This window comes from Saimiri boliviensis, chromosome 7 (assembly GCF_048565385.1).
Source record: "Saimiri boliviensis isolate mSaiBol1 chromosome 7, mSaiBol1.pri, whole genome shotgun sequence".
NCBI classification, from domain to species: Eukaryota; Metazoa; Chordata; class Mammalia; order Primates; family Cebidae; genus Saimiri; species Saimiri boliviensis.
The window spans coordinates 15786109-15810003 of NC_133455.1; the positions used below are offsets into that span (position 1 = coordinate 15786109).

Consider the following 23895-nt stretch of genomic DNA (forward strand, 5'->3'; position numbering starts at 1 on the left):
GTCTCTAACTGTTAAGCCACTTTTCATGTTTCTTTCTTCCTTCTTCAACTCATATAGTCTCCAAGACATTGCCTAACATCACCTGGGCAAGAAATTCACCCCTTTTTGAGAACCACTGGTGGATTCTCACTGTCTTATGTAAATGTTTTTTATTTGTGTATCCAGGACACAAAAGAATCTAAGGAGAGTTGCTGCTTCGGAATACAGTCTCTGTCTCTCATAGTCTGGCCACTGTTGGAGTATTGAACAAACCCTTCCTTGGTTTCACAGTGTGTCCTCAACACTAATATTTTTAGCAGTCAACAAACCACCATATTGCTTTAAATTTTTGTTGAACATGGGCCTCTTAGAAGAATGGTATCTCTAAGTGTAATAAATTGCCCTGAAATTTAGTGGCTGAAAACAACTATTAAAACTGTTTCAAAAGTCTACAGATTGACTGGGAGGTTTAGTGATCTGGCCTAGACTCTGTTGATTTTACTGGGGCTTTCTCATGCATCTGTAGTTATCTGAGGGGTCAACTAAGAGCAGAGTGGTCTAGGATGGTCCTGGCTGAGATAACTCAGCCCTGTTCCATGTGGTCTCTGCTCTTCCAGCAAGCTAGCTTGTGCTTGTTCACACATAGTTGCAGGATTCTAAGAGAATGAGCAGAAACATGCAAGAACTCTTGAGGCCTAGACTCAGAATTGTCACAGGGTCATTTCTGCCACATCCTGTGGGTCAAGCAAGCTGAGAGTCGAGGGGTTGAAGGGTAGGCGTCACTTTTTTGTGGAGAATTGCTGTAAAGCCACATTGTCAAGGGTGTGAATACAGTGAGGGGAAAAATTAGGGCCACATTTTGTAATCCATCTATCATAAATGCATTCAAATGAGTTACTGTAGCCACTCTATTAGTTCTTTCTTGATCATCGTGGAATCTAAAAATATTTCAGAATTTAGTGCCAATAATTCTGATTCCTAGTCAAAAGCTTCTGTTCCCCAAGATGAGTAGAGCAAATTCTTTAGGAACCTTAAAATGCTGCTTATTGCTCCTTACCATGGCTATGACCATATCCAGCAAGGATTTAAAGCTGGTACTTGAGAAATTGCCTCTGGGAATTAAGAGCCAGATAAACCCAACCATGAATATCAGATCCAAGCCCACGGCCTGACACCTGCCACTCTTGGGTAAAACCAAGCAATAGCCCAAATCTCTTTATCTTCCAGGAAACAGGATGCACTGAGTATATCTGCATGGGCTCCATCATGCTTCCTTCTCAGCATACACGGAGGCCTGAAGACATCCGAACAAAAGAACAGCTCTTCCCTCTCGCCAAAGAGTTTATTGATCAGTACTATTCATCAATTAAAAGGCAAGTGTGTGTCAACTCTGGGGAGTCTGGGATAAGTTATCGAGTGCTGGAGACAAAGATGTCAGCTCCAACTTTGCAGACAGGTAAACCAAGGCCAAAGCACAAGGCCTCTGCCATACACAGAGGCTGGAAGCTGGCTACCCACAGGTCCCATCTGTTTCCCAGAAGTGCTTTTGTTTCTCCTGCAAAGGGTTGCTTATAATTTGAAAGATTTCAAGCAATTCCATGCCTAGATACATACCCTAGAGAAACTCTCACACCTGTTCATAAGAAGCCATGGTAAGAATGTTCACTGGAACATTGCTTATAGTAGGAAAAAATTAAAATTAAAGAACAACAAGAGATCAGGCACAGTGGCTCATGCCTGTAATTCCTAACACTTTGGGAGACCATGGCAGACAGATCGCTTGAGGCCAAGAGTTCAAGACCAGCCTGGCCAACATAGTGAAACCTTGTCTCTACTAAACATACAAAAATTAGTGGGGCATGGTGGTGCACTCCTATAATCCTAGCTACTTGGGAGGCTCAGGCATGAGAATCACTTGAACTCGGAGGTAGAGGTTGCAGCCACCCGAGATCATGCCATTGCACTCCAGCCTGGATGAATAGAGCAAGACTCCATCTCAAAAAAAAAAAAAAAAAAAAAAAAAAAAAAGAAGAAGAAGAAGAAGAAGAAGAAAGAGAGAAAGAAAAAGAAAAAAAGAAAAACCAACAAGAAACCACATAAATGCCATTAACAAGAGAATGAGTAAGTTGTAATATATTTCAGTGATGGAATACTATACAACCATAAAAATCAAAGAATCTAACGCTCTGCATGTTAATAAAATTGAAGTTCATAGCTAACTTTGAGCAAAAGAAAGGATAAATTGTAGAAGGATACATCCATTATAGCACCATTTATATGAATATTTTATTTATTTATTTATTTGAAACAAAGTCTTGCTCTGTCACCCAGGCTGGAGTACAGTGGCATGATCTTGGTTCACTGCAACCTCTGCCTCCCAGACACAAGCGATTCTCTGCCTCAGCCTCCCGAGCAGCTGGGATTACAGGCATGTGTCACCACAACTAGCTAATTTTTGTATTTTTTGTAGAGACAGAATTTTGCCATGTTGGCCAGGCTGGTCTCGAACTCCTAGCCTCAAGTGATCTACCCACCTCGGCCTCCCAAAGTGCTGGGTTTACATAAGCCACCACGCCCAGCCTATATGAATGTTTTAAACATGCGGAATGACATTGCACGTGGTTGAAGGATAGATGCACATGTGGCAAAGGTATAAACAAATGTATGAGAATGATAAACACCAGTTTCAAAATAGCAGTCACTTCTGGGGAGAGAATGGGCGACAATGGGGAAGCCTTCCCCAAGAAACTGTTATATTATTTTTTAGGCTTGGGACATGGGGGGTTATTTTATTATCCTGTATAACATTTTGAAAACCAAAAAATTTTCGTAGTAATTGTTTTAACTTTCTAAAATTGAATTCATTGCCACCACTTACAAATTGGAAGAGTTCCCTTTAAAAGTCAGATTTCCAGTTTCTCTGGAAAGATTTGGCAGTCCTGGAGCCCCATTCCTGTCAGGCGACAACTGGTAGGAGCCGAGGTCTGGCTGCCCGCTTTGGACAAGGCCTGGCCCACCTGTTTGCCGTCGTCCCCACCCAGCTGGTGTGGTTATATGTACAGTGTTCAGCCTTTGTGGGCATTGGAGTTTGCTGTGTCTGCTTTATCTTGCATCCAGACATCGAACTGTTGCAATCCAGAAATCAACTTGGAACTTTCTGTAGCTTCCAGCCTCTTGGAATAACTCTCCCATTCCACCAACTTCTAATTCAGAAGATGGGGTGATATTCTCATGTCCTTTCCTCTCCGCTCAGATTTGGCTCCAAAGCCCACATGGAAAGGCTGGAAGAGGTGAACAAAGAGATAGAAACCACCAGCACCTACCAGCTCAAAGACACAGAGCTCATCTACGGGGCCAAGCACGCCTGGCGGAATGCCTCGCGCTGTGTGGGCAGGATCCAGTGGTCCAAGCTGCAGGTAGGTGGTGAAGTCAGATACCTTGAAGAGCCCTTAAGTGAGAGAAGAGGGGAAGGGGAGTGGATGGCGCTTTAAAAAGGATAAGCTTCTACCAAGGGTACCTGGTGGCCAGGGTGACTTATCAGATGGCGGTCATGGAGCCCCACATTCTAAGATCACAGCCAGCTCTAGATGATAATCATGTGTCATTTAGCCAACACTGTGCTTTTGTAAAAACGAACTTGCATATCTCTTGGGAGGGAGGGCTTATCCTTTTCAGTTGACCACAGACCTCACCACTCCCTTTTGTCTCGCACCTACTCGGCTTATTTATGTTCTCTGCCTACTCCCTGAAGGCATTTATTTGTCCCTTGGTTATGATTTTATTTTAGGAAATAGTTTGAAGATGGAAGTAGATTTGTTATCAAGATGGAGGGGGTTGTTCTGTGTTCTAATCCCTAATCCCTAGTAACATAAGAGGAAATGTAACCAGCCCATTTAAACTCCCTCCTTCATTTCCATTCCTTTCCCACATTCACTTCCATGCCATGCCTACTTTTAGGGGATTTTTTTTTTTTCTGGTCAGATTGGCCTTGGTTATTAGGATAGAAAAGTGAAAATATAAAACGCAGCCTGGGACTCAGTAATGAGGTGCCCACTTTGCCAGTGGAGCAGCAGCTGGGGTGGGATCTGAGTTCTCCTAAAGTGTGAAGATTGCTTTTGGGGGGCTTGGGGGAAGGAAGGGAAGGAGAAGGCAGTCACTCCCACCCTGCGCCTTTCCCAGGTATTTGATGCCCGTGACTGCACCACAGCCCATGGGATGTTCAACTACATCTGCAACCATGTCAAGTATGCCACCAACAAAGGGAACCTCAGGTGAGCTGACCAGCTGGGCATTGGGAGCAGGGGATCCAAAGTTCCCACAGCGTTGAACCCTGGAGGCAGAGGTTGTGGTGAGCCAAGATCACACCATTGCACTCTAGTCTGGGCAACAAGAGTGAAACTCTGTCTCAAAAAAATAAGGAAAGGAAAGGAAGATAACTTTTTCATGATGTAGTTCAATGTTATCTTGTGGCAGGCTTTGACTCTGGAGTCAACTCACCTGCCAGGGAAATGTTCTTCACCTCAGGGAGAAGCGCCAAGCTGGGAGAGGTGTCCCGGCATCTTTTTTTTTTTTTTTTTTTTTCAGTATTTGGTGTGTTTTATAAGAGCAAAGTTTTAACAAAAGGTGGCTTTTATTTACATAATTTAATATATATGGGGACTGTCCAACCCACGTGGACTCAAGTAAAGATAACCATTAAGCCTGCTAATGTATTTTCTTATTTTCAGTTTACATACAAATTTTTTGTGTTTGCTTCACATTCATAAAAATCCCAATATTGAAAATGACAAATAAACCCTCCCATCCCTTAATTAAATACACAAACAGCTTGAGAAACATACAATTTAAATGGGTTTCAACTTGAAGTGTCATCCAATGAGACTGAAAACAGAACACTTCAAGTCTTGAACCAAATAGTAAAATACTTGCAGGCCTTCAGATCCTTTGACTGATTTACGTCAATCAGAAAACCTATTTTTGGTGTGTAAAATGTATGTGTTCATCTCCAATGACAATTCAAACTCCTGTCGGCCAATCCAGTCTGGGGGAGGCCACAGAGCATCACTTTTTGTAGTTTCACTGTCATCAATAATTCTCTTCAGTTCTTCCGTTACACTCTCGTGTACATAAGCCTCTTTTTTGATCATGACATCATTTTTGCAATGGCTGTTGTTGGCATATCTAAGCTTTCCATCTGGCTGAAATTCGAACTCCAGAAACTTATGCCCAAGCTTGCCCTTGTACCCTATGTAGTAGTGCAGGGAGAAATCACTAGCCACAGCTGGTTTTGTCCCCAGGAAGGCAGAAAACCCAGCCAACATGATGCCCAGCCTTTTTTTCCCCCTCTCTTTTCTTTTGAGACAGAGTCTTGCTTTGTCGCCTTGGCTGGAGTACGGTGGCATGATCTCATCTCACTGCAATCTCTGCCTCCCGGGTTCAGGAGAATCTCCTGCCTCAGCCTACCCAGTAGTTGGGACTACAGGTGCCCACCACCACACCTGGCTAATTTTTGTATTTTTAGTAGGGACAGGCTTCCATGATATTGAACATGCTGGTCTCAAACTTCTGACCTCAAGTGATCCGCCCGCCTCGGCCTCCCAGAATTCTGGGATTACAGGCATAAGCCATCACGCCCAGCCCCGGCATCTTTATTCCATACTCCATCCCAAGTTTCTTCTCTTCTGGGGCAAGTGGACTCCTGTGTAGTTTGCAAAACTACCACAGCAAACATCACATTCAACCCACAGTTCAGTATCCTTCATGGAGAGGACAGGAAGGAACGGTTGAGATTCCCGGAATAGGAAAGTCCTGTTGCTGGTGGTGACCTGCTTTTACTGTGTCTTGCTCTGTCGCCTGGAGCTGTCTCCAATTCTCCTTTGGTTTAAAAGGCAATTGCTCTTGCCGATGCTGTGGGGACTGCTCCTTCAGGTTCTAACCAGCCAAGCCACACCTTGGATTCCTCTTGAACCAATACAAAGAACAAAGCCCCAGGGAGCAGGCTGGCTGAGGCAGGCAGGTATCCATGTGGCTGATGGCAGCCACGCTGGCAAGTCTCAGCTGGAAGGAACAGCTGGGGCCCCACAGACAGCCAGCTACACTTGTTGGCTCTGCTCACTCACTGCTGCTGTGGCATCTGCTCCCAGCCTCTGAGCACCAGTCCCATCTTGGGGCCACACAGGATCACTGCTGGGATATTCCCATAAGCCCCCGGGCTTCACTGAGTTCATCCAAAAGTGGCTTCTCTGCATGAAAGATGAATTTTCTTGGATGTGTCTTTTCTGTAAGAAGGAAATGGTGTTTGCTGGTTTTCTGAGTTCCCTAGTAAGAAAAGGACCTGTAGTCTAAACCTGGGCCTGCGTGGGGAATTGATATGTAGGTCTTTTTCCCAAGACAAGTCTTTTCCAAGAGACCTCATCCCTTAAAGAATGTCAAAGAACCCTCCTGTGTGTCTGGACCTGGTCAAGGTCAGGCCTTCAAGGAGTTTATGGACTCTTCTGGTGGATTTCTCTCTCTCTCTCCCTTTTTATTTTTATTCATTCATTCATTCATTTATTTATTTATTTGAGACAGGATCTTGCTCTGCCGCCCAGGCTGGAATACAGTGGCTCGATCTTGGCTCACTGCAACCTCTGCCTCCCAGGTTCAAACAATTTTCTGCCTCAGCCTCCCGAGTAGCTAGGATGATAGGTATGCACTACCACAGCCAGCTAATTTTTGTATTTTTAGTAGAGACAGGGCTTCACCATGTTGGCCAGGCTGGTCTCAAACTCCCAGCCTCAGGTGATCTACCTGCCTTGACCTCGAAAGTGCTGGGATAACAGGTGTGAGCCACCATGCCGGGTCTCTTCTGGTGGTTTTCAAGTGGGACTCTGAGCAAGCATTAGGGGGGTCACTGCAGGCCCAGCAGTGTACCTCCACTTTATTCACTGCTGTATTAGGGAGTCTTTGTGAGATCTTCTATTAAAGAAAATAATCAGTGAATTCTTTTTCTTTTTATAATTTTTAACCCTCATGTCTGAAAACAATGAGAACCTTATAAGAATGTATACCGTGCAGATGGGTGCTGTGGCTCACTCCCAGAATCCCAGCACTTTGGGAGACCAAGGTGAACAGATCACTTGAGCTCAAGAGCTAGCGACAAACCTGGGAAGTATAGTGAAACCCCATCTCTACAGAAAATACAAAAAGTTAGCCAGCCGGGTGCAGTGGCTCGCTCCTGTAATCCCAGCACTTTGGGAGGCTGAGGCAGGCGGATCATGAGGTCACATGTTCAAGACCAGCCTGGCCAACATGGTGAAGCCCCATCTCTATTAAAAATATACACACAAAAAAAAAAATAGCTAGGCATGGTGCCACACACCTGTAATCCCATCTACTCAGGAAGCTGAGGCAGGAGAATCGCTTGAACCTGGGAGATGGAGATTGCAGTGAGCTGAAATTATGCCACTGCACTCCAGCCTGGGCAACAGAGCATGACTCCATCTCAAAAAAAAAAAAGAAAGAAAAAAAAAGAAAAGAAAAGAAAAGAAAAAAAATTAGTGGAATGTGCCAGAGTGTGCCTGTCTGTAGTCCCAGCTACTTGGGAGGCTGAGTTGGGAGTATTGGCTTGAATCCAGGAGGTGGAGGTTGCAGTGAGAGCCGAGCTTGCACCACTGCACTCCAGCCTGGGTGACCAGAGTGAGACTGTCTCAAAAAAAAAAAAAAAGAGGGGAAGAACAGCAAGAGAGAAGAGAAGGAGAGGTACAGGTTCACACTGTGCTTGGGAAAGCAGGAGAGTAGAGGCATAGATGTGTGTCCTAGTTCCTCCGATGGTCTCAGTTTCTACACATAGCATAGGCATCACACCCGGCTTGCTGTGTGTGATTCTGATGTTTCTAAACATACGTTTCAAATATACACATTATACAAACACCCTTTATCTGATGTTCAACCAGAGAAACAGCGATGTGTTTTAGTACTGGAGGGAAAACTGTTTGACTCACTCTGCGTTCATCTCCAAGATGGTGCCTCTGTTAAGAGATCTTGAAGAGCATCTTTGACTCTGTGATTTTGGCCTTCAGCCTGGATTCTAGACTCACCCTCAGCTGTGATGCATCACCCCCGCAGAATTACATGCCACATTGTCTTGTGTCAGAGAGTAAGACCTAAAACGATGCTCAGAAAGAAGGCCCTATGAAGCTAGATGAGACAGGGGTTGCTGTGTGGAGGGGGTGGATTTGAATCAGGTCTTGAACTTGGACATAAAATGGAAGAGAGAAATTCCAGCCAAGGGGATCAGTAGGCACACAGTCCTGTACAGAAATGTATATGCAAGAAGAACTGTAAGCAATGAGTTGGACCTGAGATGTGATCTTTGTGTTGACACAAGAAGCCAGGACCATGTTTCCATAACCTGGAATGGGGGACCAGCCAGTCCAGCTGGCAAGAGCTTCTGCCATGAGATAACACTGAACTACATCATGAAAAAGTTATTTTCCTTTCCTTTTTTTTTTGAGACAGAGTCTTACTCTTGTTGCCCAGGCTGGAGTGCAATGGTACGATCTCGGGTCACCAAAACCTCTCCCTCCCAGGTTCAAGTGATTTTCCTGCCTCAGCCTCCCGAGTAGCTGGGATTATAGGCGCCCGCCACACCCAGCTAATTTTGTATTTTTAGTAGAGATGGGTTTCTCCATATTGGTCAGGCTGGTCTTGAACTCCTGACATCAAGTGATCCACCTGCCTCGGCCTCCCAGAGTGCTGGGATTACAGACATGAGCCACCACACCTGGCCCTTTCCTTTTATTTTTTTTCCAATCCTGATGATGATGCCGAGGAGAAAGGCTCAGCTGGGTGCTAAGACATTGTTAACACCTAACACTTACTGATCTCCCTTTTAACAGAGAGATCAGGGCTCCAGATAGGACCTTCAGCAGACAACATCTTTCCACAATTAATAAAAGAATACAGCCTTCACTCTTTCCATTTAGGCAGGCAAGGCCAATGGCTGATGAACTGCAGTTTTCTTTTAAACAAACGTGAATACAAATGCAAACTGATTGCTTTTTAATCTTAAGTCTATAAACTTTAGTTTGGTAAGGCGGGTGGGCAAAGTGGATGAGAATTGATGGCTGGGAGAAGACTAGAATAGGGACTCTGTAGTACATTCTTTCTTTTTTTTTGATATGGAGTCTCACTCTGTTACCAAGCTGGAGTGCAGTGCCGCAATCTTGGCTCATTGCAACCTCCGCCTCCCAGATTCAAGCGATTCCCCTGCCTCAGCCTCCTGAGTAGCTGGGACCACAGGCGTGTACCACCATGCCCAGCTAATTTTTGTGTTTTTAGTAGAGATGGGGTTACACCATGCTGGCCAGGATGGTCTCAATCTCTTGACCTTGTGATCCACCCGCCTCGGCCTCCCAAAGTGCTGGGATTACAGGCGTGAGCCTGTACCCAGCCCATAGTACATTCTTACAGGGAAGCAAGGTCTGATGTTTCCCTGGAAATTACTGGCTGCAAAATAACTCTTTGGAAGACTGGCTCAGGCCAATATTATTTAAAAGTCTCCGGCTAGAGAGGGAGTCTTTCCTTCAACAAGGTGGCATGGAGCTTGTCACTCCCCACCCTTTTCCTCAGACCACAGTTCCAGTGGAGGAACAGAGCGTGACCTCTCCCTTCCAACCACTGCTTCATTGGTCCTGGGTACCTTGGCATAGAGGTGATCCACCCTGGGCTTCAAGCAGCTGTTGGCCTGGGTGGCACCATGTTTAGTATGTTCCCACAGCACAAATCCCACCCTGATGCCAGGTGTTCCCCTCTCTCCACCACAGGTCGGCCATCACCATATTCCCCCAGAGGACAGATGGCAAGCATGACTTCCGAGTCTGGAACTCCCAGCTCATCCGCTACGCTGGCTACAAGCAGCCCGATGGCTCCACCCTGGGGGACCCAGCCAACGTGCAGTTCACAGAGGTGCGAGCATTTCTGCCCTCTACCCTGCCCCATCTTGGGCTCTTATGTCCCCAGACTTTTACTCACAGGCTTTTTTGGGTTTAATACTATCATCACAGGGAGAGCCACCAATGGGCTAGTTTACTCTTCTCCAAACCTATTTCTCCATCAGACTGTTCCCCATTCTAGTTCTTTTACAGCTGGTCATTTGGTCACGTTCATGCCATTAACTCACTCAGCCCTCCTGATGGGAACTGTTGTCCCATGTCACAGATGGGTAGACTGAGTCTCACCAAGGCCAAGTGAGTCATTCAAGACTGCTAAATGAGTAGAGAAGAAAAGCTAGAACTACAGTCTAAATCTCTTGCCTCTCACCAGGAAGGTAAGAGCCAAGAAATGGAAGACATATCTGGTGTCCGCTTTTTCTGAGTTAGGAGATATGTCAGTTTCATATCATTCATTCATTCATTCATTTGTTGATACAACAACGTGAGCCACCAAACCCTTTGAGTATGCTTGACTTTGCCTGTCACCAGCATCACCACAGTTACTGGTAGCCCAAGTCCATTCATAAAAGCCACCAGGAAAGTGACTACCACCATCTCCCTGCCCTGAGTTCCTTCTGGGTGGTAGTGCGGGCGGGTAGCACGGGTAAAGCATGGTAGCTTATGGACCACACCCACATGACAGCACAGGCACATCTCGTGTTTAGAATGATCTCAGGCACACAGGCCTGCTGCCACCTTTTTAAAAATCACCTAACTCGTGCCCCGCTGCATTTCACGGTTGTCCTTTGCTCAAGCCCATCCCCGGTGGTACCTCCTCGAAGATGCAGTTGGCAAGGCTAAGGGCTGCTCCACTCCCTCCTGGCTGCTGGCTTCATTTGCATGTGGTTTTTCTTATGAAAATGTTATTCTTATGAGGAGGGGGCTGTAACCAGGGCAACCAGGAGCTGCACCTGTGCCGTTTTAGAGGCAGGCAGACTCAGACTCCCTGCTCCACTTGGCTGAGCTCTAACTGTGTACTTGGCTGACCTTGTCCTCGTGGTCACAAGAACATAAACACCCCAACCTCTTCCTTTGGCTCTATCTCTAGAAACCTTGCTGAGCGGGACGTATTCTCCTGTGCCATGATTTAGTGCTTCCTCTTTTTACTAAGCACAAAGAGTCGTTCCAAACCTAACCATGTAATTTTACCTTTTGAAACGCTCTAATCCTACCCTGTCTAATACGGACACATGTGGCTGTTGATCACTTGAAATGTGACTGGTCCCAGTTGAGATGTGCCTTAAAAGAAAATATACACTGGATCTCGAAGACCAGGTCCAAAAAAGAGAGGAAAAGAACTCATTGATCATTTTTAGTGTTGAAACAGTAATAATGTGGATACATTAGGGTAATATATTTATTAACAAGTTAATTGATTCACTGGATTAATAAGCATATTTTAAATTTTAATGTTAAATATATGGCTTCAATATACTCATTAATTATTAATAAATTAAAATTGATATTAATGTATTATTTGACATATTATTGGATTAATAAGTGTGTTACATATTTAATTTTAATGTCAAATATATAATTTGAATCTATTGATAGTAATATTTTAAGATACTATTAATAAATTAATATTAATATCAAGGACATTGTGGAACTTTATTTAAGATGATATATTAGTAAAACCATTTTCTCCCATGATTTGAAGAAGACTAGCAAAAAAAGAGATAAAGTCAAAATGATTTTCACCTGTTGTTTTTTTCTAACGTGGCTTCAAGAAAATTTTAATTACTTAGGTGGCTTGCATTTTATTTTTATTGGACAGTCACTCTAACAAATGCATTATTTACAATAACTCTAATACAGCTGCCTTCATCAGATTCAGCAGGTTTTCTTTGTATCTTACAATACCTATTATTAATGCAAACATGAGCTGGCAGCCTGCAGATGCACTTGTTAGTCAGATTCAGCCCTTGCCCTCTGGGAATTTCCAGGGAAAACCTGGAAAACAAAGCTCAGTGCTAGAGGAAGGGTTTCCCCCTGTCCTGTGGGCCCATGAGAAGTCGTGCTAGTTACTAGGTTAGTGCAAAAGTAATTGTGGTTTTTGCTGTTAAAAGTAATGGCAAAAACCATAATTACTTTTGTACCAAGCTAATACATGGTGATATCAGGGAGAAGTTTATAAAGGAGGTGACGTGGCCAAGAGCCTCCAGAGAAAATGTCTCCTGAGGGCTTGCATTTAGACCTCTATCCACCCCACTCCCGCTTCCTACATAAGGGTCGTGTTTGTAGGGTCTGGGGTACAGTGGCATTACCTGGCCTGGTCTGCTTGCAGATTTGCATACAGCAGGGCTGGAAACCCCCGAGAGGCCGCTTCGATGTCCTCCCGCTCCTGCTTCAGGCCAACGGCAATGACCCCGAGCTCTTCCAGATTCCTCCAGAGCTGGTGTTGGAAGTTCCCATCAGGCACCCCAAGTAAGAGGGATGGGCAAGGGGTGAGAGAGGGTGAGTGGGTTTGCCCAGTGCCCCTCTGTGCCCAGCCCCATCACCCCGGGTTTCTTTCTAGCCCAGACAGAAGCTGAAAGGGGAAAGGGCGACTTGGTGTTTGTCCTCACTGTGGGCTTGGGCAGAATGGGTTCCCTCAAGACGCAAAAAGTCCTCTTTGACCAGCCTGGGGACCACTACCTTTTCTGAATCATCTCACTCCTGAGCCTTCAACAAGAACATGCCTTTTTTCCAGCCCTAAGTGTTGAAAGAGCAGAAACACCATACTGTCTGTTGTGAGCACACTTTTTCTTTCTTTTTTTTTTTTTTTGAGATAGGGTCTGCTGCTTTTGCCCAGGCTGGAATGCAGTGGCACAAACATGACTCATTGCAGCCTCGACTTGCTGGGCTCAAGTGCTCCTCCCACCTCAGCCCCTCCAAGTCGCTGTGATTACAGCCACACACCACCATGCTTGGCTAATTTTTGTAGAGATGAGGTTTTGCCATGTTATCCAGGCTGGTCTTGAACTCCTGAGCTCAAGTAATCCTCCCGCTTCAGCCTCCCAAAGCGCTGGATGAGCCTGGCCCACATTTTCAATTGAGCCTGGGCCACTTCACCTGGCCCACATTTTCAATTGAGAGAACTGTTTAAAACTTTATAGGAGCTGATGATTGAGTCCTATGGAGTTTTAAACAGTTTTCTCAATTGGAATGCAAATCAAAACTACAATGAAATAGCATCTCACCTCAGTTACAATGGCTTATCAAAAAGACAGGCAATAACAAATTCTGAAGAAGAGCTGGAGAAAAAGGAACCCTTGCCCACTGTTGGTGGGAATGTAAATTAGTATACCCACTATGGAGAACAGTTTGGAGTTCCTCAAAAATGAGAAAGGGAGCTACCATATGATCCAGCAATCCCACTGCTGGGTATATACCCAAGAGAAAGGAAACCAGTATATCTAAGAGGTATCTGCACTCCTGTGTTTGTTGTAAGACTGTTTACAATAGCTGCAACACTAAGGAAGCAATTTAAGTGTCCATCAACAGACGTCTAGATAAAGAAAATGTGGTACAGATACACAATGAAGTACTATTCAGCCATAAAAAAAGGACGAGATCTGGTCATTTGCAACAACATGGATGGAACTGGAGATCATTATGTGAAGTGAAATAAGGCAGGCAGAGGAAGACAAACATCACATGTTCTTCTTACTTATTTGTGGGATCTAAAAATCAAAACAATAGAACTCATGGATGTAAAAGGTAGAAGGATGGTTACCAGAGGCTGGGAAGGAGTAGTGGAGGGGCTGAGGGGAAGACGGGGACCGGACCGTTAAGATGTACAAAAAAATAGAGACTGGGCATGGTGGCTCACACCTGTAATTCCAGCACTTTGGGAGGCCGAGGCAGGAGGATCACCTGAGGTCAGGAGTGTGAGGTCAACATGTCAAAAACCCCATCTCTACTGAAAATACAAAAATACCTTGGGCATGGTGGCATGTGCCTATAATCCCAGCTATTTGGGAGGCTGAGACAGGAGAATTGCTTGAACCTGGGAAGCGGATGTTGCAGTGAGTCCAGATTGTGCCACTGCCCTCCAGCCTGGGCTACAGACTCCATATCAAAAAAAAAAAAAAAAAAAATTGAAAGAATGAATACAACCTATTGTTTGAAAGCACAACAGGGTGACTATAGTTAATAATAACGTAATTGTGCATTTTTTTAAAAAGAATGTAATTGGATTATTTGTAACTCAAAGGATAACTGCTTGAGGGGATGGATACCCCATTCTCCACGATGTGCTTGTTTTCCAAGATGTACTTATTTCACATTGCATGCCTGTATCAAAACATCTCATCTACCCCATAAACATGCCTACTATGTATTCATAAAAATTAAAAATAATGACTAAAAAACTCTACAGGACCTGGTGAGGATCAAGTTCAAAAGGGATTTGGAGTCATGAAGTTGCTGCAAGATCTCAGGCCAGCAACACAAACAGCATTTGCCCTTTGAGGGTGAGGGACATCTACTGTGAGTCAGTAGACTCAAACCTAGGATTGAATAAAATCAAGTGGGCTTACTCACACACTCAATAATAATCAAGATAAATATAAGAATGCAATATTTTAAAAATCAAAATTAATGTTTTATTTGTCTAATTGTTGTATAATAATTATATATATTCTCGAGATATATAATGATGTCTTAATACATGTAATGTATAGTGATCGGGTCAGTGTAATCAACACACTGATTGTCTCAAACACTTATCTTTTCTATTGGAAACATTCAATGTCCTTTCTTCTAGCTGTTTGAAAATGTATATTAATGTTAACTATAGTTGTCCTACAGTGGTGTAGAACACTCGAACTTATTCCTGTCTAGCTGTAATTTTGTATCTTTTAACAAATTGCTTCCCATTCCCCCTTCTCCCCACCCTACCCAGTCTCCAGCATCCTCTGTTCTGCTTTTTACTTCTATGAGATCAACATTTTTTTAGCTTCCACCAATGAGTGAGACTATTCAGTGTTTAACTGAAATATTAAACACTGAATATTCAATGTTTCTGGTTCATTACACTTAACATACTGTCCTCCAGTTCTGTCCAAGCTGCTGTGAGTACCATGGTTTCATTCTTTTTTATAGCTGAACGATATTCCAGTGTAGATATAGATATAATTAATTTGGAGTTCATGACTCCAAATTTCTTTTGAACTTGAACCACACCAGACCTGGTAGAGTTGTTTTTTTTTTTTAATTATTACTTTTAATTTTTGTGGGTACATAGTAGGTGTATATATTTATGGGGTACATGAGATGTTTTGATATAAGTGTGCAATGTGAAATAAGCACATCATGGAGAATGGGGTATCCATCTTCTCAAACATTTATCCTTTGAGGTACAGACAATCAAATTACACTCTTTAAGTTACTTTAAAACATACAATTACATTATAGACTATAGTCAATATATATAGTATTTATATATATAGGGGTGTGTGTGTGTGTGTGTGTGTGTGTGTAAATCACACATTTTCTTTATCCATTCATCTGTTGTTAGACACCTAGGTTGGTTCCATATCTTGGCTACTGTGAATAGTGCTGCAATAAACATGGGAGTGTACATATCACTTTTACATGCTGATTTCCTTTCCTTTTTTTTTTTCTTTTTTCTTTTTTTTTTTTTTGAGACAGTCTCACTGTGTTGCCCAGGCTAGAGTGCAGTAGCACCATCTTGGCTCACTGCAACCTCTGCCTCCTGGGTTCAAGCCATTCTCCTGTGTCAGCCTCCCAAGTAGCTGGGACTACAGGCACACACCACCAGGCCCAGCTGATTTTTTTGTATTTTTAGTAGAGACAGAGTTTCACCATGTTGGTCAGGCTGGTCTCAAATCCCTGACTGCGAATGACCTGCCTGCCTTGGCCTCCCAAAATGCTGGGATTACAGGTGTGAGCCATTGCGCCCGGCCTGGTTTCCTTTCCTTTGGATAAGTGCTCACTGGTGGGATTGCTGGATCTCGTGATAGTTCTATTTGCAGTTTTTTGAGGAACTGCCATACAGTTCTGCATACTCCTGTACTAGCCTATAGTCCCTCCAACAGTGGGAATAGGAGTTCCCTTTTCTCTGCAACCTTGCCAGCATTTGTTACTTTTTGTCTTTTTATAATTGGCATCCTAGCTGGGATGTGACGTTATCTCATTGTGGGTTTCATTTGCATATTCCTGATGATGAGTGATGTGGAGCATTTGTTCCTGTATTTGTTGGTTACCTGCCTTCTTTGGAGAAATGTCTGTTTGGAGCAAGTGCCCATTTTTTAATCCAATTGTTTGGGTGTTTTGCTTCTGAAATGTTTGAGTTCCTTGTATTTTTCTAGATATTCATCCCTTGGTGGATGAACGGTTTTCAAGTATTTTCTCCCATTCTCTAGGTTGTCTTTTCACTCTGTTGCTCATTTATTTGCTGTGCAGAACTTTTTTCGTTTAACATAATCCTGTGTGTTTATTTTTGCTTGTGTTGTCTGTGTTTTTGAGGTCGTATTCATAAAATCTTTTCCCAGACCAATATCCTGAAGCATTTCCCTGATGTTTTCTTCTAGGAGTTTTATAGTTTCTGGTCTCAAAAAGTTAATATTTCTGAAAAACAACACATGATGAACAGTGTTTCAACATTTTCAATAAAGATAGAATCCTGCTCAGGACTTAGAGTGAGATGAACGAGGTCTCATACAAGCGTAGGGTGGAATTCTACATTATTGTTCGTATAGATACATACATTTTGATTTTTTTTAAATGTTGCATTACTTTCAAATATTGCATAAATAAATAATAGCATGAATCTTAATTCTTGGGTTTTTATTAGGTTAATGCAAAAGTAATTGTGGTTTTGCTGTAACTTTTAATGGGAAAAGTAAATTTAAGAGGGGAAACCATTAGGTGGATGCAAAGGTAATTGCAAAAACCGCAGCTACTTTTGCACCAAAATTTAATTGGCTTCCCCCAATTAAATTTTACACCCAAGGATAGTGCCACACCTGCCTCACCCTAGTCCCGGCCTTGGAGAGGAGGCAGGTGTCCTGAGGATCCTGACACTGCCTGTTATGTGGGAACTCACCGAGTTCCTTGTAACCTGCATTTATTCACTCATGTATTGGACAATCCAATACAATTTACTGTTCCCCATGCAGGCCAGACATTGTGCTAGCTTTGGGGGCTGACTCAACCCCTGCCTTCATGGTGCTTATGATCTCAAGGAAGAGAAGCGCTTACATGCATAGTTACTCAAATACCACTTGATTTTAATAAAGTGCTGCAGAAGAAATGTATAGTGCCTAGGATGAAATCATCTGACCCAGCTGGGCCTCAGGAAAGGCTTTTCAGAATAAGCCTCATGTTAGCTGAAAATTAAAGTATGAGTAAGAGCTGGAAGCACAGAAGGAAGGGAGAAGATTTCAGGAAGAAGGTGCTGCCTGTGCAAAGGCCCTGAGGTAGGAAGGTGCTCAGATGGGGAACGGGGAGAGAGGTCCCCACACTTTCTCTTGGACTCACTTTCAGGGTGGGTTTGGGAGAGAAACGGCAGCCCAAGGCAGTGGTTTCCAGGACTGGATATCCATCCAAAGCACCTGAGAAATATGTTAAAAATGTACATTCTCAGGCCCCAGCTGCAGAATCTGTGATTCCACCAATCTGAAGCAGGGCCCAGGAGTCATATTCTGACCTTGTCAGTCCGAATCAGTCCCTGGCATCTCAGCATCTCTAGATTCAAACTGTCCTGCCCGTGAGACACCTGCTCCAGGTGAGCTGGGTCCTGTTGCTCCTTGCAGGTTTGAGTGGTTCAAGGACCTGGGGCTGAAGTGGTACGGCCTCCCCGCCGTGTCCAACATGCTCCTGGAGATTGGCGGCCTGGAGTTCAGCGCCTGTCCCTTCAGTGGCTGGTACATGGGCACAGAGATTGGTGTCCGCGACTACTGTGACAACTCCCGCTACAATATCCTGGAGGTAAGGACCCTCTCTGGTCACCACAAGGGAAAAGCACACCACAGAGGCCACTGTCTCAGCAGTCCCCTTCCCCATGGCTGGGCTTCGTAGCTTGGAAGCCTGAAGGGGTTAGAATAGAATTGTAATCCCAGAGAAGCCCCTGGAAACACTGGGGACATCTGTGTCTTTAACAACAATGAAAGTAACAGCTTAGCCGAGCGTGATGGCGGGCTACTCAGAGACTGAGGCAGGAGAATCGCCTCGACCTGAGATCATACGACTGCACTCCAGCCTGGGTGGCAGAGCGAGACTCAGAGAGAGAGAGAGAGAGAAGGGAGGGAGGGAGACAGGAAGAGAGAGAGAAGGAAAGAAAAAAGAGAGAGAGGGGGAGGGAGGGAAAGAGAGAGAAAAAAAGGAAAGGAGAAACAAAGAAAACAGCAAACACACACAGCACATAGCACATAGTACGTGCTAACACCATTCGAAGAACTGTTTCTGCGTTCCATTCTCATTTAATCCTCACCTGAACCTTGAGGTATGAGAATCCCCCTTCCACAGATGACAAGCTCAAGGTCACACGGCCAGCGGGCAGCAGGGCTGGGACGTGTCTGGTTTGACTTTATGGTCCAAGTTCATTACCACTCCACTCCACTGCCACTCGGTCTTAAATCTTGTTAGAAGAGCTTGAGGATGACCGACAAACTCGGGACATATTTAGTCTCTTTTCTAAAAAACAAGCGAGGAGGGTTGGCAGTGGTTCCCCACTCTAAGCATTTCTCGGCGGAGGGTCTGATTCCCTCCCGGGCTGAGTCATCCGTATCCACTAAAAAGTGCTGGAGCGGTGCTTCCTGAAGCCCAGCTTTGGTGAAAGCATCATGATTGCTGTGTTTTTGTCAGCAAATGTCTCTAACTACACTCTGCTGCTGTTGGATTTGTTTCCAAAGAGGGCACTGAGAAACAGAGAAGTTCAGTGCTGGGCCTGTGTCACACAGGAGGCAAGACCTGGAACCAAGATTAGAACCCAGAACCGAGCATTAGGTTCGTGTTATTAAAAAGCCACTGGTGTCACTGTGGAAAATAGATGCCAGGGATCCTCAGCTTCACCACACAATGGCGGGTACCTGGGGGCTTCGTGATGCCCGGGTCCCACTCATTGGGGTTCTGATGTCATGGGTCTGGGGTGGGCTCTGGGCGTCTGCATTTTGCAAAGTTCCTCAGGAGATTCTTCTGAACAGCCACTGATGCATGCAAACTTCTTTATTCTTTCTTTCTTTTTTTCTTTTTTTTTTTTTTTGGTTGGGGGGATGGAGTCTTACTCTGTCACCCAGGTTTGAATGCAGTGGTGCGATCTTGGCTCACTGCAACCTCCACCTCCTGGATTTAAGCATCTTCTGCCCCAGCCTCCCAAGTAGCTGGGACTACAGGTACATGCACCACATCTGTCTATTTTTTTTTATTATTGTTTTTAGTAGAGATAGGGTTTCACCATGTTGGCTAGGCTGATCTTGAACTCCCGACCTCAGCTGATCCACCCACCTTGACCTCCCAAAGTGCTGGGATTACAGGGGTGAGCCACCACGCCCAGCCTAAACAGTGACTAATACGTGCAAACTTCTGTCAGGAAAAAAAAAAAAAAAAAAAAAAAAAACGTTGCAGGCAGTTTTCATAGAGGTAGCTCAAGTTGCATTTGGGGATTATTTTTTAAGCAGTTTTTTTTTCCTGCAATTAATTTCTATTCTTTTAACCAAAATAATGTTGTAGAATTAACAGTAGCAGCATGACTGGCTATACACACGTTCCTCTCTCATGCACTGACTCCAGTTGTGTGTGTATTCATGGAAAGTGCATCAAATGTCTTACTTCCCGCAAATGTGTCGCTGAGAGCGAACCCAAGCGGAACCTAATGCCTCAGCCTCAAAGAGTGGGTTAGTAAGTCTGCTCTCTGATCTCTGCTTACATTTCAGTTGCAAAAAATAGTCTCCGAGTAACTGAAATGAGCCTCTCTCCCACCCAACCCTCCAATTCCACCTACCATTATGTAGAAACATTGGCAGCTGGGTCTGGGAGCAGTTTACCCAAACCCAAGAAATTGCTTCATTCCAGCCCCATAATGAGACCTGGGTTCCCTCCAGTGACTAGTATTGACAGCAGAAGTGTAAAGCAGGCTTTAATTAATGCATTGCTATTGGATCTTCCCTGCTCCTGACACCAGCCCCTGCTTCTGCCTTAGCTGTAACATGCATGTCATGAGTTCCTTTTTTTTTTTTTTTTGCAAGTAATTTTGCCAAAGGCTTCAGCTGCTTGGAGAGCAGCTCTGAGGTCCTGTACATTAGCCATCTCCCCGGGCTCCAACTCTGAGACTAGCTGCTTCTGTGGATGGTGGACAAGTCGAGGCACCCCTCTGAGCCTCAGTTTTCTTATCTGTCAGATGGAGTCTGGCAGGGGCCTCATGAGCTCAAAACACAAACGGCCTAAATGATAAGTTGTGACGTCTCTGCAGGTAGAGTAGGGTGGATGAAGAGCTTTTCCCACTAGAAAGCAGGTGATGCACTCACAGATCTAGAGCTCTGTTAAAATGCTCCAGAGGCCAGGCGTGGTGGCTCACACCTGTAATCCCAGCACTTTGGGAGGCTGACCTGAGGCAGGCAGATCACCTGAGGTCAGGAGTTCAAGACCATCCTGGCCAACATGTTGAAACCCTGTCTCTACTAAAAATAAAAAATAAAAAAAAAAAAAATAGCCAGCCATGGTGGCAGGCACCTGTAGTCCCAGCTACTCAGGAGGCTGAGGCAGGAGAATTGCTTGAACCCAGGAAGGGGAGGTTGCAGTGAGCCAAGACTGTACCACTGCACTACAGCCTGGACAGTAGAGTGAGGCTCCATTTAAAAAAAAGAAAAAAGAAATTCTTTCATGTCACTAGCCCTGTCCCTCTTCCATCTGAAATCCAGAGATACTCCAGCCTGCAAATCAGTGTTTCCTTCTTCTTTCAGGAAGTGGCCAAAAAGATGAACTTAGATATGAGGAAGACATCCTCCCTGTGGAAGGACCAGGCACTGGTGGAGATCAATATCGCAGTTCTCTACAGCTTCCAGGTAACACCAAGACCTGCACCACCAGGGGCAAGCCTCAAATGGGAGCTCAAACCTTTCAGAGCCTTGGTGCAGAGGGTCAAGAGATCTCACTGCCAGACACCACCCTTGGGGGGATTGTGTCCATGAGCATGGTCTATATTCCATCCTGCATACCCTCCTCTCCAGTGTGGACCTTGTGGGGAGACCACTTGATGAAGAGATGAACAGATGTTGGCAGGGGGAGGGTGAGTGTTCTGTCTTGTTGCTTTGAGTTCCTTAGAATTCAAACAAGAGGCATTCTCTCTGTCTTGTCATCTCTTAGGGCCTCAGAGTATCACATAACAGAGAAAATACTCTTCAACATCTTCAGAAACATACAGACTCCTAAATGCATGAGGCTGTGCTAAATGGCATTATAGCAGAATGGCTGGAAAATGTATCAGCTAAGTCACAACACTTTTTTGACACAGACTTTCACTCTTGTCACCCAGACCGGAGAGCAGTGGCATGATCTTGGCTGACTGCAACCTCTGCCTCCCAGGTTCAAGCAATTCTCCTGCCTCAGCCTCCTGAGTATCTGGGATTACAGGTGCCTGCCACCATGCCCAGCTAATTTTTGTATTTTTAGTACAGACGGGGTTTCAATCTGTTGGCCAGGCTGGTCTTGAACTCCTGACTTTGGGTGATCCACCAGCCTCAGACTCCCAAATTGCTGAGATTACAGACGTGAACCACCCCCGGCCACCACAACACTTTTGAGAGCCAGAGGGGGACTCTAGTAGTAACTATGCCAGGACAATGGGCATCAAATAGGATTCCTCTGGGCCAACCAGGAGACCTGGAGAATAGAAGTTGCTGTCTGTAATAGGGACCATCACTATCTTCTGGGGTCTTCCAGTCTGGACAGCTAGACCCCCATAGATGCACGTGAGAGGCACACACAGCCAGCAGAATGAAGGTGTTAAATCTAGCTGTGGATGGATAGGAACAGAAGCCATAGGTCCCGATGTCAGATGCAGATGGAGTGGGTGCACTGAGGAATGTCAAAGGGAAGGGAAAAGTTGAGACAGAGCAAGAGGGAAAGTGGCCACCTCCCTTCTCTCTTAACCATAGAGAATGAGGTTTCAGGAGCATGGCATATGGGCTGATGAACTGGTATGAAGTCTGTCAAGCCAGATACCATAGGGATGTGAGTTAGATGAATAATGAAAACTAGCTGGGCACAGTAGCTCACCCCTGTAATCCTACCACTTTGGGAGGCTGAGGTGGGCAGATCACCTGAGGTCAGGAGTTCGAGACTAGCCTGGCCAACAGGGTGAAACCCCGTCTCTACTAAAAATACAAAATTAGCCAGGCATAGTGGTGCATGCCTGTAATCTCAGCTACTCAGAAGTATGAGGCAGGAGAATCACTTGAACTTGGGAGGTGGAGGTCGCAGTGAGCTGAGATCAGGCCACTACACTCCAGCCTGGGTGACAAGAGCAAGACTCCATCTCAAAAAAAAAAAAAAAAAAGCTGAATAATGAAAACAGAAAAGTGCAGGAAGGGGGCGAGGTGGGCAGAGGGAAAAAACATTGCTTGGACAAGATGTGAGTTCAAACATAGCAGGCCCAGGGCCAGCTTTCGCTGACAGCCAGTCCACCCGCACCCGTCTCAGCTGTGAGGGACTTGTTTTATTTCTTAATCAACTCATCTTTATTACTTAAAAGTGTGCATTTTAAGATTTCATATCACCACTCTAAATGGAAAGCCAGCACTGTTTGCCGTAAATATAAGGTAATTGTAATACTAAATACATAACCAAGCAAACACCAGGAGAACAAAACAAAATGGAGCAATCGTAGCTAGATACTGCCTCTTATTTACAAAAAGTCGGGGGGCAGTGGATGCAGTGGCTCATGCCTGTAATCCCAACACTTTGAGAGGCCAAGACAGGTGGATCACTTGAGGCCAGGAGTTTGAGACCAACCTGGGCAACATAGTGAGACCCTGCCTCTGTAATAAATAACGAGTAAAAAAAGAAGATATACAAATGATCAGCAAACATGAAAAAAATGCTCAGCATCCCTAATTATCAGGAAAATGCAAATCAAAACTGCAATGTGATACCACCATACTCCTGTAAGAATGGCCATAAACAAAAAATAATAGATGTGGATGTGGATGCAGCGAAAAGGGAACACTCCTACACTGCTGGTGGGAATGGAAACTAGCACAATGACTACAGAGAACAATGTGGGGATTCCTTAAAGAACTAAAAGTAGGCCAGGCGCAGTGGCTCACACCTGTAATCCCAGTACTTTGGGAGGCTGAGGCGGGTGGATCATTTGAGATCAGGAGTTCAAGACCAGCCTGGCCAACATAGTGAAGACTGTTTCTACTAAAAATACAAAACGTAGCCAGGCAGTCGTCCATGTACCTGCAAATCCAGCTACTTGGGAGGCCGAGGCAGGACAATCGCTTGAGCCTGGAAGGCAGAGGTTGTGATGAGCTGAGATTGTGACACTACACTACAATCTGGGTGACAGAATGAGACCCTGTCTAAAAAAAAAAGCAAAAAACTAAAAGTAGAACTACCTTTGATCCAGCAATCCCACTACTGGGTATTTATGCAGAGGAAAAGAAGTCATTAGACAGAAAAGATACCTGCACACACATTTATAGCAGCACAATTCCCAATTGCTAAAAATGTGGAACCAACCTAAATGCTCATCAGTCAACAAGTAAATAAACTGTGGTGTGTGTGTGTATATGTATGATTGACAAGAAAGTTGAGATATATATATATATATATATATATATATATATATATATATATATGATGGAATTTATATATATATATATATATATATATATATATATATATATATATATAATGCAATAATGCAATACTACTCAGCCGTAGAAAGGAATGAATTCATGGCATTCACAGCAACCTGATGGGATTGGAGACT

At 44.4% G+C, this 23895-nt stretch overlaps 1 protein-coding gene and 1 pseudogene across 3 annotated transcripts in view; one reads left to right on the forward strand and one right to left on the reverse strand.

Moving 5' to 3' along the window:
• The window catches only part of NOS1 (nitric oxide synthase 1), a 224970-nt gene that overhangs the window by 152096 nt on the left and 48979 nt on the right, over positions 1 to 23895 (forward strand). For all 3 annotated transcript variants that reach the window (XM_074402183.1, XM_074402185.1, XM_074402184.1), the window contains exons 5-11: positions 1207 to 1352; positions 3233 to 3395; positions 4159 to 4250; positions 9786 to 9927; positions 12241 to 12380; positions 17717 to 17891; positions 20861 to 20962. In XM_074402183.1, coding sequence (XP_074258284.1) covers positions 1207 to 1352; positions 3233 to 3395; positions 4159 to 4250; positions 9786 to 9927; positions 12241 to 12380; positions 17717 to 17891; positions 20861 to 20962 — 960 coding nt within the window. The remainder of the gene's footprint in view (positions 1 to 1206; positions 1353 to 3232; positions 3396 to 4158; positions 4251 to 9785; positions 9928 to 12240; positions 12381 to 17716; positions 17892 to 20860; positions 20963 to 23895) is intronic.
• Positions 4824 to 5126, reverse strand: LOC120364930 (protein mago nashi homolog; annotated as a pseudogene).